Here is a 15,574-nt window from a genome sequence, read left to right on the forward strand (position 1 = left end):
CTTCTTGTCATTCAAATGAAGCTTCGTAAACTACTGTAATGGCTAACAGATCCCTGTAGATGGCGGTGTTGCATCACATTGGATTTGAGATCAGCACAGCTTTTGCGATCGGGCGCTACATTTTGGCGGCATCACTTCAATTATGACGGGGAAAAAAAAGTTCAGCCACCTGACATTGGAGATTTCTACTTTGAAAATGGCTTCCAGTAAATGAGTCGATATGTGAGCATATTCAACATATATATAAAAAAAAACAAGTGACAAAATATTCTTGAAAACTTGGGGGGGGGGGGGGTTGTCGTACACTCGTTTTGCTCTTTGCTGTCTAAAGAAACACAACAAACATTAAGTCAGCTAAAAACGTAATGTGTCTTCCTCCAGCTAGCTGCAGCATCTTTCAATACGATGGCTTTAATTAGCATGATTTTTTTTACGTTTGTGTATGTGTGTGTGAATAGCGCGGCAACGTTCATTGTGCTTCTGGATCATTCTGGCTGCCTCACATCAGGTAGCTCAGAGAGATGGGCTGTGTATGTGTGTGCGTGTGTGCGCCGAGCTGCTGCCATGCCTACGAGATGGGGGATGGTAGCAGGCGCTCAGCCATCCTTTTTTTTTTTTTCTTCTTCTTCTTCTTTCTCCTCCTGACCATCAAGTTTGGTCTCACACAACTGTCTTCGTGTTTTGCACCAAAGATGATGTCACATCAATTAAGACTCTCTAGCAATATTAGCATTGTGAACAAAATATAAGGACAATTTCCAACATGCCTTACCTTGCGGTGTCGTTAAAAAAATGAAACTGTAAAAAAAAAGAAAAAAAAGCCCTGTATTTCATTGTTAGCATGTATGCTAAAAGCAACCACAAATGCTAAAACTAAGTTGAAAAATGTCCTATCTTGCAATGTCAGCGTATTAAAAGTGGGAAAGTCACACTTGCACATACAGTCCAGTTATGATGCCATATAAATGATGTTCTGGCTACAAGGACATTCCACACCGGCCCAAGCCAAGGCCGAGCAATCCTAATTTGGATCAGCACCAAAATGGATGCCTCCTTCCATTCGTTTTGTCAGCTCGGAGGCACAAAAAATGAACAAAAAGGTTGAAAAGTCCATGTTAACATGTTAAAAAGAGGCTTTCTTTCCAAGTGATGTCGGCATTTATCCGTGCTACGATTGGTTCAGCTACATAGTCTGTTATGTTTACACTTTTAATTGGTTGCGTTTCCTATGTGCACAAAGATTGACTTACAGGGTACGACGATGTGATTAAAAATTCATTTGAAAAGGTTTACTTTTCAAGAAGAACTGGAAATCATGAGAAGAGGTCAGCCATCAAATGCATTTTTTGGCCACTTGTCAAAGTTAGCATGTTAAAATTGACAAAAAGAATTATGGAAAATTAAAAAAAATAGCATATTACCTTTATAGAAAGCCCCCTCAAAAAAGTTAAAAGTTAAAAATAAAAGCTGCGATTTGCAATTTTAGTACATTAAAAGTACAATTTTTTTTTTGCAAAGTTAGCATGTTAAAATTGACAAAAAAATTATGGAAAATACTAAAAATGGCATGTTACCTTATAGAAAGCCCTTCCTCAAAAAAGTGAAAAGTTAAAAATAAAAGCTGTGTTTGCAATTTTAGTACATTAAAAGTAAATGTAAAAAAAAAAAAGCAAAGTAAGCATATTAAAATTGACAAAAAATTATGGAAAATGCTAAAAATGGCATATTACCTTATCGAAAGCCCCCCCTCAAAAAAGTGACAAGTTAAAAATAAAAATTACAATTTTAGTACATTAAAATAAAAATATTAAAAGTGACAAATGATGGAAAATGCTTAAATGCCAATGCAATATAAAAAAAACCCCCATCATATCTTGCCATGTTAGCATGCTAATAATGCTAAGAAAATGTGTAAATTTTTTTCTTTTGCAATGTTACCATATTAAAAGCCACAAAATATTTTAGAAATTTTCTGAAAAGTGCATCTTAGCTGTTCGTATATTAAAAGTACAACAAATAATGTTGTCTCTGTATTAGCATATTGAAAGTGACTAAATGCTTTTTTGAATTTTTAGGAGAAGTGCCCTAACATGTGCTTTTTGGATATTAAACATAATAAATGACATGACAGTGTCAATGTTAACATACTGAAAGTAAAAAAAACTAAACAGTTTTGAAAAATAGCTCTTATTAGGTTATTAAAAGTACGCAAAATATAAAGACATTTTCAAAAATGTTTGATGCCAAAATGTTAGCAAGTTAAAAGTAAAAACAAGTATTGATATTGTTAAGTGTCCAATTTTGCGATGTTAGCACATTAAAAGTGGCATCAACTATGTATAACGTTAAAAAGTGTGCTAATATTATCATTTAAAAGCGGCAACAACAAAAAAAGAGCCTCTGCCTCTGTTCATTTGGTTTAATTAAAGACTCTGCGTACAAAAAAACAAAAACATGATTACTCCCAAGAAGGCGCTTCTGACTTTGCACGCTTGCAGTGTTGTCAACGACCTCTATTTGACCTCTGTCCAGCTGCCAAAAGTTGTCGACGACGCTTGGCCGAGCGGCGTTGGCTTCGTTCGGCCGGGGAAAACGTTTGCGCCTGAAACATCTGCAGCGGAGTGAGGGGGGAGGAGGATGACGGGGGAGTTAGTAGGAGAATGGGGGGCGGGGGTGGTGGTGGTGGTGGGGGGGGGGTTGTATAGCGCAGGCAGGCAGCAGAATCTGATGAGGACTTTTCGAAAGGAGAAATCCCAAACGCAACCCAAGCTTGGCTGAGTAAGAAGGATGAACACTCTCATTAGGAAATTTCCAAAATGCGCTTGGGGGTGTGGTGGTGCCTCGAGATACGAGTGACCCGACCTTTTGCTTTAACTTGCAAGCAAAAATTTGAGAAATGACCACAAAGCTTTCCCATAGAAAAGTCCACAGTTGAATGCGTACAAACGAGGCAAATTTCCATAAGCAAAAGTATGAATTCACATTTTGGTCCGTTTTCTTTATCTTCTGCAACAACAAAACTAAAACGACATCTTCTTGAATTTAACTATGACTGTCTCCATGTGTATCAGTATGTCTATTGGAGACTACTGCTCCCTGGTGGCCAAGGTGTGCACATCACACACAAAAATCATGATGCACTGTTTATTTTGGTTTACATTCTATTGAATTATTGCTATATATAACATTTGCCTTAATTTTTTGGTCACTTACAAGATATTAAAAAAGCTAGAAAGATCATAACCAAAATTGTGAGTAAGCCGTACAACTGTAAGTAAATTGTGCAAACTAGAATTTGTCCAGCTGTATACATTCATTTTAATGAGCGGTATGTATGTTATTGTGCTTTTTTTTTTATCCCAAAAATAATTTTCTCCAAAATGTAGCATGTATATATAATTGCAGTAATAATTATTTTTCATAAGGTAAACATATTTGTCACCTTATGTTAGTAAGAGTACTAAACATTTGCTAGATATCTTTTAATTGTACAGTTCAAACAGATACAAAATGTGTGATTAATTTGTAATTAATTGTGAGTTAATCATGATTAAACGTCCATCCTGATGAAGTATTTTCAATTAATTGACAGCTCGAGTTAGCAAATTCATTTGCTAGGGGAGCATCCATGACAACTCACTGGTCAACCGCACAAACTTAAGTTAGCCTAATTAGCATGTTTTTTGGACCCAAATTAGCATTAGCATGTGCTATTTAACTATCAAGGTTTTCTTTTTTTCTTTTGGTGCTTTTTTTACTCACACAAACACGCACACATACACGCACACATACTAACATGGTCTCCCAGGCGGGGAATGCGAACCCACGCCAACCTGCATCGTAGGCAAGTGACGGTACCACTCCGCCACCTGGAGCCCTATTTAACTATCAAAGTTGTGCACCAAAACGCTGATTAGCGGCCCCACGCTAACGTTGCTAACATGTTTTTGCGACAGCGAGTGAGACACCCCCTGAAACGCACCCTCGGGTGGGGTGGGGGCACGCTTTTTGGGGGTGGGATGGGGGGGGGGTAATTCTGTTCTCTCAGCGGAGCTCGGCATCCTGCGTGAGCCAAACTTTAGTTAGCCTAATTAGCATGTTTTTTGGACCAGCATATATCCTCCAATAGGGATTCAAACCCAGGCGTCTTGCCTGTGAGGCATAAGTGCTAACCATGAGGTTCAACGTGTTGGTTATATTGTTAAAACCAAGGAACAATCGCAACTGTGATTCCTGGTGTACCCCAAATTAGCATTAGCGTTAGCATGTGCTATTTAACTTCCTACCAGCAAAATGGCGCTGTGGTTTGAAGAAAGCAAATTGTGACTTTATCGACATTGTGCGCCAAAACGCTAATGAGCGGCCCCACGCTAACGTTGCTAACTCCCTGAAACGCACCCTCGGGTGGGGTGGGGGCGCACATTTTTTTGGGTGGGGGGTTCCTGCCACGCCAGGGTAAAATTCCGTTCTCTCGGCGGGGCTCGGCATCCTGCATGGGCCAATTCCCGGGAGACATGCCCCTCCCCAACTTCCCCCCCCCTCTCACAACCCGCCTCTCTCTCTCTCTCTCTCTCTCTCTCTCTCTCTCTCTCTCTTTCTCTCTGCATGTCCTCCAGACAGCCGAGCCCCGGCACAGGCTCGCTTATTAACTGACCTGGGGGGTGGTGAGGGGGGTGGGGGGTGGAGGAAGAGGAGAGGGGGGCCGAGATGGAGGAAGGGGAGGGGAGGGGGGGAGGTTGTTGAGCCCAGGGAGGCAGGAGGAGGAAGTGGTGGGTGAGGTGGACGAGGAGGAGGGGGGTGAGGTGTTGGGAATTGTGTGTGCGTGTGTGTATTACTGTTTGTGTATATGTGTGCACCAGTCTGAGTGTGATCAAGGGTGATGGGTTGCACGGACGTGTGTGCGCGCGCGTGTGTGATTTTGTGTGTGTGCGTCTAAGTCAGAACTGGTAGAAAAATTTAACCCTTCGCTCACTGCACTGCTGTCAAGTGAAAACTCGCCAAACTGTGCCAGTGTGTGTTGATGACTGCGTGCATGCATGTTTCTATATGTAGACGTGTTTGTGTGCGTGTATGAGTGTGTGTCAGTATTTGTGGGTGCGCGCCCACTCACTTGTGTGTGTGTGTGTGTGTGTTCATGCAAGTTTATGAGTGTTTTTATGTGTGTGGGATTTGGTTTATGTGCATGTGTCAAGTGTGCATGAGTGTGTGTATGTATATATATATATATATATATATATATATATATATATATATATATATATATTCGGGGTGTCAAATTAGTGCGTTAATTTTGAGTTAATTTAAAGTTCCTTCAACAACACAAATTTTTTTAACACGCAATTAATAACCGGCCCTTACTTGGAAAGTCTGTACTGGGGGAATTCCAGTCGCAACGCAGCAGACACGTCAAAATTTAGCAGTAATAAATGTAATAATATTGCATATTTTTGTGGAGACATGTTGTATTTTACAATGTAAACAATTTTGATTTCACAAGTTACTTCATTTTAAAGATTATATAGCTCTTAATATGAAAAGAAAAATGCACTGAGCTGTCACCAATGTCTTACAAATGCAATTATGCCATCTAGTGGCAGAAACCTCAACACAAATCAATAGCACACTCTTTTTTTTTTTTTACAGGACAGTACATCTTTTTTAATTGAACTCAATATTCTGAATTATGAAATTACTGTATCAATGACTTAAAGATGCAGCCATATTTCTTTTAGTTTAACATTTTTTTCCTCTTTTATGTTAACAAGAGTATGAAAAATTAGAAAAAGAATTACGCATGTTATTGTACATTTAGAACAGTTTTCAAATTTGTGACTACTGAAGTCATGCAATTAATTACGGTTAACAAATGTAATCGACTGACACCCCTAATATATATATATATATAAATATATATAAATGTAATTTTGGGGAAAATAAATGAAATTAGACTTATACAGCGCTTTCTCTACACCATACGGTGTCTAAAGCGTTTTACAAAGCAAACAGAATTTTTTGTTATTTTGTGGCCAATGGGAGAATCTTGATTACTGCACACGTGTTGTAAAAAATTGTAATAAAGTCTTTGTGGCAAACATCAAAAATATCAAAATAAATGTGATGTGTTTGCGCACACTGCAAGGAAAAACAAGCCTGCGGTGCGTTCAAGGACACGTGTGGCTCCCTTGTTCCCCCACCCACAACAGAATCCGTCTAAACTTGTCCTTACGACTCAGTGCCTTATTATGATTGTGTTATACTCTCCTTTCAAACAAACTCCCGTCCTCGCCTGTGCGCGACCATTCGTCATCCCGCCGCGTGCAAATAAGACTTTGGCATCCTGTAATTGCGCCGCTCAGTTTTTGCCTGCGTGCTGCATAATTGAAAAGTGCTTTTCAATTATCATTTGTTTAACGCAAATAACAGGAAACAGGGCTGCTTTCATGTTTGACTCCTCACATATTATTTTTACTATTATTATTATTATTATTATTATTATTATTATTATTATTATTATTATTATTATTATTATATCCAGCAGCCAAGAAGTGAGAGGGTGAGGAGGAGGTGGGAGTGAGTGAGGGAGGGGGGCGAAGGAGGGGGGGAAAAAATCACTCACGGCAAAATGCAAATGAGCCTGGAAGCTATTACGATGCTAATGAGATTCCACCAAAGAAGAAGTTGCTGCTCCGATATTCGGGGTATATTTCATCCATATTTGTCTGAGTGGCAAACAGCCGACGCACGATTTGCTTGTTTTGTGTGTGGGTGTTTTTTTTAACTTTCAACCAGCAAGGTTTTTTTGCTTAGCATTTTAGCTTAGCATTGGAAATGTGCTGTAGTGTTATAAATTTTTGACATGGTTTTTGTTTTGATTTGTTAGTTTTATAAAGTTTCTGTAAAAAAGAAACATTGTGCAGCTTTTTTTTCTCTAGAATTCCATTCAAAACGTCTTTATTTTCAAATTGTGCTACAATGTTGTTGTTGTTGTTTTTTTAAATTATTTTAAACACGAGTTAAAATTGGTGAATTAAGACTCTTGAAGACAGTAAAACATCTTAAAAACAAAAAAAAACGTATTTTCAAGCTTAGTTTCTCCCTGACATACAAAAATCTTGACGAGATGCATCACTTGAACTTTACTTCCTTGACACCAATTACTACTTTCCTTTAGGCAGGACTTTGCCGCCATAGCATTACAGAAAGAGAAACAAAAAATGTGAATAGGCATAGGCAGTGGTTCAATCACATCCTGTCCAGTAGCAACGTCCAGTCCAGTCACGTCCTGTCCAGTCGCAATGACCAGTCTAGTTACGTCCTGTCCAGTCGCGACGGCCAGTCCAGTCCCGTCCAGTCGCAATAACCAGTCTAGTTACGTCCTGTCCAGTCGCAACGACCAGTCTAGTTACGTCCTGTCCAGTCACGACGACTAGTCCAGTAATGTCCTGTGCTGTCCAGTCACTACGTCCTGTCCAGTCACGACGACCAGTCCAGTCACGTCCTGTCCAGTCGCAATGATGAGTCTAGCTACGTCCTGTCCAGTCACGACGTGCTGTCCAGTCGCAATGACCAGTCTAGTTACGTCCTGTCCTGCATTCCCTGCATTTGGGTCCACCATCCCCCAACGACTCACATCCCTCATGACAAATTACGTGTTAAAACCTAACGTACACGGTTTTGTCAATGTCAAAGAATTTTAATTTCAGTAAACGTAACATTTCATTATTGAGCCAAAAGCATTCGCAAAAAAGACCCGAGACAATTTAGTCTACAATAAACCAAGCATACTCGACATGAATTGAAGGCAGTAGAGAACATGATCTCAACGCAGGTTCAAACCCAGAACTTTTGTTGTTGTGAGGCAGCAGCGCATACCACTGGTCCATCCGCGGGCAGGAAACAAAATGTACCTTCGGAGTTGCGAGTGAGGAGGAGGAGTTGTAAAACATGGCGGCAAACACTTGTGGGTGAGAAAGGAAATGGGTCAGGACACAAGCACAGACGAAGCGCTTCTCTCGGCATGTTACCATGGCAACGCACCCTATCTCACCACACTACCTGCTTTTCGCACACACGCTGACACGCGCACCTCGGCAGCCACAGGTTTTGCACCTGAACGCACCGCTGCGGCAGCTGCTGTGCCTTGAACGCACCTTATCATCCCGCTGGATGAAATTGTAGATGCTTGCTTGCGCGAGAACACACGTAAAGGTTTTTGTGGTGGTATTTATGCGCAATTTCACACAGTGGTGCAGATTTTTAATGCTAGGCTCAAATCTAGAGGTGGCAAAAATCCAGGTCCAGAAAGTAAATACCCTGCCACAGTTTGGCTTTAGCCCCTGGTTCTAGATAGCTAGGTAGCTCGCTAGCAGCTAAACGAGCACCATGGGAGCTAACTAGGGATCTAGCTAGCAAGCACCTGAGCAACTTTCTGCATTCATAAGTTCTCCTGCTTTTAATGCCTAAAAAAAAATAATTTTACATGTCATTTGCTGTTCAGTCTTAGCTAGCATTAACCCGACTTTTATGCTACCAAAACTACATTGATCCTTCATTTTGCTTATTTTGTCAACTAACAAAAATGCTAAGTTAGCGAATGATAACAATTCAAAAATATATTTTTATCATAATCTTCCAAGGTTGTAAAAAGTAATGAGCCTGTTTTGAAGTACAGATGTGTTTTCAAATGCAGAGAGAAAATTCAAAAGTTGCCCAAAAAAATAAATACTTTATTGAAGTACAGCTAACTGAAAAATCCACTTACTGAAAATAATAGAGTAGTTGTACCTTTGTTATTTCCATGTACTGGTTTTGAATGATATCTAGCCTTGGGTCAATTTGACCCAACCTTTTGAGTTATTCATTTAAATCAAAAAGTTGTGTCAAATAAATAACTGACAAAACAATTCTGTTTTATTTTGAAATTTTATTCATTTACAGTTATTCTTTTTATTTATTTATTATTATTATTATTTTAACTGTCCAGCTATTTTGGTCAAAACAACCCCAAAACACGTTTTGCTATTTGGGTTATTTATTGGACCCAACTTTTTGGGGTTAAGTGAAAAAACCCAAAAATTTCTGTGTAGCCGACTATACAAAGACAAACTATCCATACATTTGCTGTCTGGGGGAGGGGGGGGGGTCTCCAAATTGACGTTAACGTCCAGGTTTAAGCGGTACGATACAATTTAATATGTAAATGTATTGAGGGTCTGCTCAATGTAACGCATGTTCGGTGTCACTGGAGTGGAAAAAGCGCTGGAGGCGAGAGAGCAAATCCTGTTAGAGAATGTCAATTGAAAAGGTCTTGAGATATTAAAATATGTAGTTTTTAATTAAAGCTTTATTAATAGATTTTTCAAAAGTTTTCCTTCTATTTTTTTTTTATGAATTACACTTGCGGATGCCCGAGGCATTTTGGATTACAACAGCTATCTCGCTCGATAGCGCCTGCACACAAACCCTCCCTCCTTCCGCCATTTCAAATTAAAAGTCAGACTTCATGAATGCTCTTCATTAATTCCCAGTTTGAGTGATTTCAATGTGCGAATCAGTCATCATGTGTCTTGTTTATTTTTAGACGTATGCAGCCCAGGCCTCAGCGCCTCGTCATCATCGGTAGCAATCGGACAAAAACAAGTTCGTCTTTGAAGGACCCCAAAATAGCCAAAATAAGACAACAATGGCAAACTGACTGCGTCTTTTCGGCGATGGATTTTTTAGACTTTTTTTGCCGGGTCTTCTCATGATTGACGTCTACCAAATTTCATGTTGCTATTAACTCCTTTGCTCCCCAAAAAGTATAAATACATTCTATTTTAAATATTACCATGCTCAAAAAGACGTATTTATACGTTTGTTGTTGTCGTTTTTTTTTGCTAGAGCATACAGAAAGCATTGATGCATCCTCTGAACTGAACAGAATGCTTGAAGCAATGGTAGTTATTACACAAACGGCCATCAGGTCTCAGCAGAGTATAAGAGATCAACCAGGGCCACGTTGCAAATAAGCTCTTTCCCCCACATTTTTAAACAGATTTGTGAATAATGATGAAACTTAGCTACATTCTAATGCTAATTGCTGCAAAACGGAAAACAGATACAAATTTACTTTTTTTTCCTGATGAAATAAGAGACTCTAATCTTTGTTTAGGTGGGTTCCATGTTTTTATAGCAATACAACACAATATTCCAGTAAAACAGCCGGGAGCGAAGGGGGTTGCTTCAGTGAAAATGGCTGCGAGTGAATGAGTTAAAAATGTTCATGTTCAAACTTGGTTGCTAACCAAAACAGCAGCATCTATAGAGGCATGTAAAGTTTCTCCAATGACTTCAATTTGTATGGACAAATTACCATGCTGGTAATGTTCAGAAAAAAAAAAAAAAGGTTGCTAACCAAACCAGCAAACACCGGAGGCATGTTAACAGACTTTTAGATTCATTAAACCAACCACTTGAACAATTTAATGCCTTGTCAAATAGACACCTGTGACATTCTTGGTCACATTGGTTTTACTGCTGGGTCAGTTTCAAGTTTGCTGCTAACCAAAACAGCAGCACCTACCGTGTCACAGATGAATTACATAGCCCACATGCCCCCCTCAAATAGGCACCCCACCACAACCGCGACGCCGTTGTTCAGGTATAGATTAAGAAGCCCATTTGAACTCTGTTGCAAACCAAAACGGCAGCAGCACCTATGGAATCCCACGCTTGCAACTCAATTTCTCACTCGACCCACATTGCAATACTCTTGTCAGCAGGCGCCCCCCCCCCCCCCCCCCCCCATCTGCAGTTGAGTAAAGAAACGGACTGGTAATGAACTAAGTTTCTAACCTCCCTCCCGCACCCTAAAAAGGCGCACGTGAACTTTGCAGGAGTGCAAAAGTCAAGAGGAAATCTTCTCTGATTTTGGGAGGGGGGGGGGGGGGGGGGGGGTTGTATTTGCAGGAAACGACCCCCAACCCCCCACCCCCCCTTTCTCAGCCTCCTCCTCCGCGCACTCCTCCACATCTGCCCCCTCCCCCTCGCTCTTTTCCTCCTCCTCCTCCTCCTCCTCCTCCTCCTCTTCTTCTTCCTCGCGCGAGCAGCCGGGCCAAGTTGCAGAGTGCCGCTCAGCCTCGACCGCGCGGCTGCCGCTTGACGCCACGCCGGGGGTCCCCGCAGAGGAGCGCCCGCCCGCCCGCCAGCCTCCATGTGCGTGTCCGCCGCGTGCTGAGATCGCGCCAGTTTTTCCCCCCCACCCCTCACCCCCCCATTACCCCCATCCACCAAAAAGCAAAAACACCGAAGCCACCATGTCCAACGCCAACCCAGACCCCTTCTACTCGTCCCCTTTCGGACCCTTCTACCGGAGACACTCGCCCTACGTTGTGCAGCCCGAGTACCGGATCTATGAGATGAACAAGCGGCTCCAGACGCGCACCGAGGTGAGTGAGCCGCCGGCGTGCCCGGCCAGGCGAGCTGCATGCCGCGGATGCGTGTCGGAAGGGGGGGGGGGGGGGGGGTGCCGGTGGTCTGTGGAGGTCCGGAGACGCAGGAGTCAAAAGTGCGGCGCTGCTTCGTGCTGCGTTCAGGAACCCAATTAGTTGGCTTAATGAGTTGCGGTCACCTGGATTGATGTGATAATGCGCAATACTACTAGTTTGCATCCTTCGTTAACTTTTCTTGCTGTGGAATTTTGAGCTTATGTTTATGGGATTGGGAAAGTGATACGTTCACGTGGCTAATTTGTTTAAAAAGGCACCTGAATTGAGTGGGGGAGGTTTTTAAATGTCCTGTAATGCAACTTTTCCTGTTTATTAAGTTCTCGAGAGAATTCAGCTTTTTTAAAAAAAAAAGGCTGTTAATAAGGGGAAGGCTGTGTTTTGATGTTTTAAGGCATGCACAAATCCAGAGCGGACATCCCACCGGTGGCAAAAATTCTAAGTGTTATCTTAAAAAAACTCAACAAAAAAACAAACATTGCTGATACTCCATGTGGTTCAAGAACAGCTTCAAATTTACTTTGGGTGCACCTTTCTTAGGCGTTTTCGGTAAAATTGCAGTTGGGTCAAAAGTAACTCAAAATCAAAAATGGACCGATCCACTTTATGGGTCAATTTGACCCAACTTTCTGGGTTGATTTTTTTGACCCAAGTAAAGGATCTGACCAATATTTATGAGTTCTTTTTTTTTTTTAATTTAAAGTATTTGTTTTGTTTGCACTCTTTTTCCAGCTCAGCGAGTTAACTTTTCCAAAGCAAAAAAACCCCAAAAACAGCTTTTTAAAAAAGTGCATAAATGATTACAAGCTCGTAGTTGACTTCAGAGCTCACGCTGCATTTTCATATTTAAAGGCAGCAATCTTGAGTTGATAGTTTAATGGGGGAGAAACGATGCGTTCACATACTCAATTAGAGTCCAGATGCACTTGAATAAGGCGGGAGGATTTTTTTTGTTTGGACTTTTGCTCCATTCTGACATTTTGCTCCATTTTTCACATTAAGGCTTCTGAAAGATTTCAGATTTAACCGAACAATCTGCAGGGAATAGTTTTACAGGAGAGAAATGATGCGTTACGTTTTTTCCTCTTAAGATTTCAACTTTTTTTAACTGTGTAACTGAATCTTTTGTATTGGAAGACAGAAATCCTCCGTTTATCGTGTCGTGAGGGGAGTGATGCTTTCAGGTACCCATTTAGATTCAAGATGCAACTAAATGAGGTGAAAAGTCACTTTTTTTCTTTTGAGATTTGTTTTGTTTATACCCTGACGCCACTTTGTCAATGTGCAGTTTCCTCATAGAATTTTACATTTTACATTCATGTATGTAAATGCAAAATGATGCTGTCTTCTCTGATTTGATGGCAGAACACCTGAGTTAATAGTGTTCCAAATTACATACAGGTGTAACTGCATCCGACTTTTATGAACTAATGACTTTGTCATTTTATGGGAAGGTACATTTAAAAAACAGTTGGGTCAAAAAGAATCCAACTATGGGTAAAAAATGGACCGATCCACATTGTGGGTCAATTTGACCCAACTTTCTGGCTTGTTTTATACAAAATGACCTTTTTTTTTTACCTAAGTAAAGGATCTGACTAATATTTATGAGTTGTTTTGCACTAAAAAAAACATTTCTTGACTCAAAGTTGGGTCAAATTGATCCATAAAGTGGATCGGTTCATTTTTGATCCATAATTGGGTTATTTTTGACCCAACAGTTTTTAGAGTGTAGACATAACCACTTTGATTATGATACATTGATGAAAGGTCACTTTTAACGTGTTTTGCAATTTTTCTTCCATTTTTTAACAACAAAATAATAATAATAAAATAATTTCAAAATACACAAATTTAATGTTAAAAATTATTTTCTTTTTTTTTTGCTGTGAAGTAATTTGCTGAATCCTGAACTATAGTTGAATGTAACGGAATTGTATGATGCGTTCAAGTACACAAGTCTAGCACAAAGCACAGTCTAACTCTGTTCGGTATTTTTCTAGACGAGTTTGCGACATTGTGGTAGGGAACGCAGCCGACTCCGGACCAACTGAAGCGGCTCCCCTCATTTGGTTTAAAATCAGTGAATAGAGGCGCACGGTCGGCCCCAAGTACCACCTCCAAGATATTTGATTTGAAGTGAGATTAACTCATTCACTGCCATAAATTCATTTAAAAATAACAAAAAATTTGGGGCATCAGGCGGTTACATTTTTTAATTGTAATTAATCGCATGGCTTCACTAGTTAACTCACGATTATTCACAAAATTTACATCTGTTCTCAATGTACAATAATTTTTTCTTCTTCTAGATTTTCATATTCTTGTTAACAAAAGTGGAAAAAATATTAAACTAATAGAAATAATTAAAATGAATTTTTGACGTCTATAGCCGTCAATGGCATTGAATGAGTTAATAATGTGCTTATAGGAAAATAAAACCTGTGCTTAAAGGTCCCATTAAAATGTAATGCACAAAAAAGTTCAAATTTGTACCTAAAGTTAAATACAACAAATGTACTATATTGGATTTATTTATTTATTTGAATGAAACAATTATGTACATTTTGAACATTTAATTCAGTGATTCTTTTGTGTACCACTAGAGGGAGCCCTCGTAGCACAATTTGAGAACGTTTCAAGGCGTGTGCAAGAATCTCAAGTTTTAATACTTGTAATGGCCGCAATTTGTAAATGGGGCTTATGATGCGTTCAAGTACCCAATTAGTAGTCTTGCATCTAAATTACGACAGATTTTCTTTGACTCCAATCAAGTATGAACGAATATTTTGCACATTTTGTAGTCCAATGTGCAATTAAAAGGCACATGCGGTGTACTCATTTGCATGTATTTGCATACAAACCGCATGTTTTATGTATTTTTGCTCTCTTTTAAACCAAATACAAACTGAAGCTCATGCAGAGCAACTTTTTTTTTTTTTAAGACGCCCTTCACTGATCACTGACGTTGATGAAGACACTTTGTCCACAATTTGTCAACTTTTTGTCGATCCACTTAAGAATGAATGTATAAAAATGTGCAGATAAAGTTCATATGTGATTGCGCAATGAAAAACAAGGAGTGCATTTGACTTATATATGGCTTCCTTAAGGATTATTTTCAATAATATGGTTGCTTTTTTTTTTTTGTGTGTAGTATATATTATTTTTTGTAAAGTCAATTTTAAAAGCAGGCAGCAGCAGCTTGCAGATGGCGACTTTTTTCTTCTTCTTCCCTTAAGAGGAACTTAAAGCCGAGCGAGGCGGCGCGTTGTAGCCGCGTGATGCATTATTCATATAAATCGCCGAGCGCTCTGTCCAAGACCCCCCCTCCCAGACCCCCCGCCCCGCCCCGCCCGCTAGACCCCCGCACACGCCATAAAACACGCTTGTGTGTGTGCACAATCTAATGAGATGTATGTAAAATCCTGCCTTTACAAAGATAATAATGCCGACTTCAGATTTTGATTGACAGCTGCCAGAAAGGCTTAAAAATAAACACCTCCCTCAAATAAACGCCTCACTTTTACCGACAAGGGGGGAAAAAGGGTCAGCCATAAAATGACCTCAGTTCATAGTTGCTATCTAAGATTTTCCTGGATCAAATTCGAGACGGTACACGTGCGCATGCAGTGCCCCCTGCTGGCTCAAGTGAGGTATTTACATGTATTTTATTGCTCTTGGACGTCTTAGAAATACAGGAATCCTATTGGATATTGGATTAGAATTGTTCAGCAGCACATGCAGACAGACTATTGCAACACTCACAGGCGTATATTCTTTATCCTCTGATGTTGTTACTGAGGCGCTTACAGTAGTTGTGAAAGTCCTCTTCGCACGCGTCTGCGTGATTGTGTGAAGTCCAGGGGTGGCAAATCCACAGTTTGGCTTTAGCCCCGGGTGCTAGCTAGCTAGCTAGCTAGCTCCTTAGCTATCTCCCATGGTGGTGGTTTACCTGCTAGGGAGCTAGCTAGCATCAGGGGCTAAAGTCAAACTGTGGAAGGGTTTTACTTTCAGTGCTAGCTAGCTAGCTCCCAAGCTAGCTCCCATGGTGCTGGTTTACCTGCTAGGGAGCTAGCTAGATAGAT

The 15,574-nt window shown here is 40.3% G+C and overlaps 1 protein-coding gene across 4 annotated transcripts in view; it reads left to right on the top strand.

Moving 5' to 3' along the window:
* The first annotated feature begins 11,074 nt into the window (after nt 1-11,074).
* Nucleotides 11,075-15,574, top strand: part of ldb2a (LIM domain binding 2a) — a 68,419-nt gene continuing 63,919 nt past the window's right edge. For all 4 annotated transcript variants that reach the window (XM_086085091.1, XM_086085092.1, XM_086085089.1 and 1 more), the window contains exon 1: nt 11,075-11,429. In XM_086085091.1, coding sequence (XP_085941217.1) covers nt 11,298-11,429 — 132 coding nt within the window. In that variant the 5' untranslated portion in view covers nt 11,075-11,297. The remainder of the gene's footprint in view (nt 11,430-15,574) is intronic.

Source organism: Leptonotus elevatus, chromosome 9 (genome assembly GCF_054856555.1).
Source record: "Leptonotus elevatus isolate MCC_2025b chromosome 9, RoL_Lele_1.0, whole genome shotgun sequence".
Lineage (NCBI taxonomy): Eukaryota > Metazoa > Chordata > Actinopteri > Syngnathiformes > Syngnathidae > Leptonotus > Leptonotus elevatus.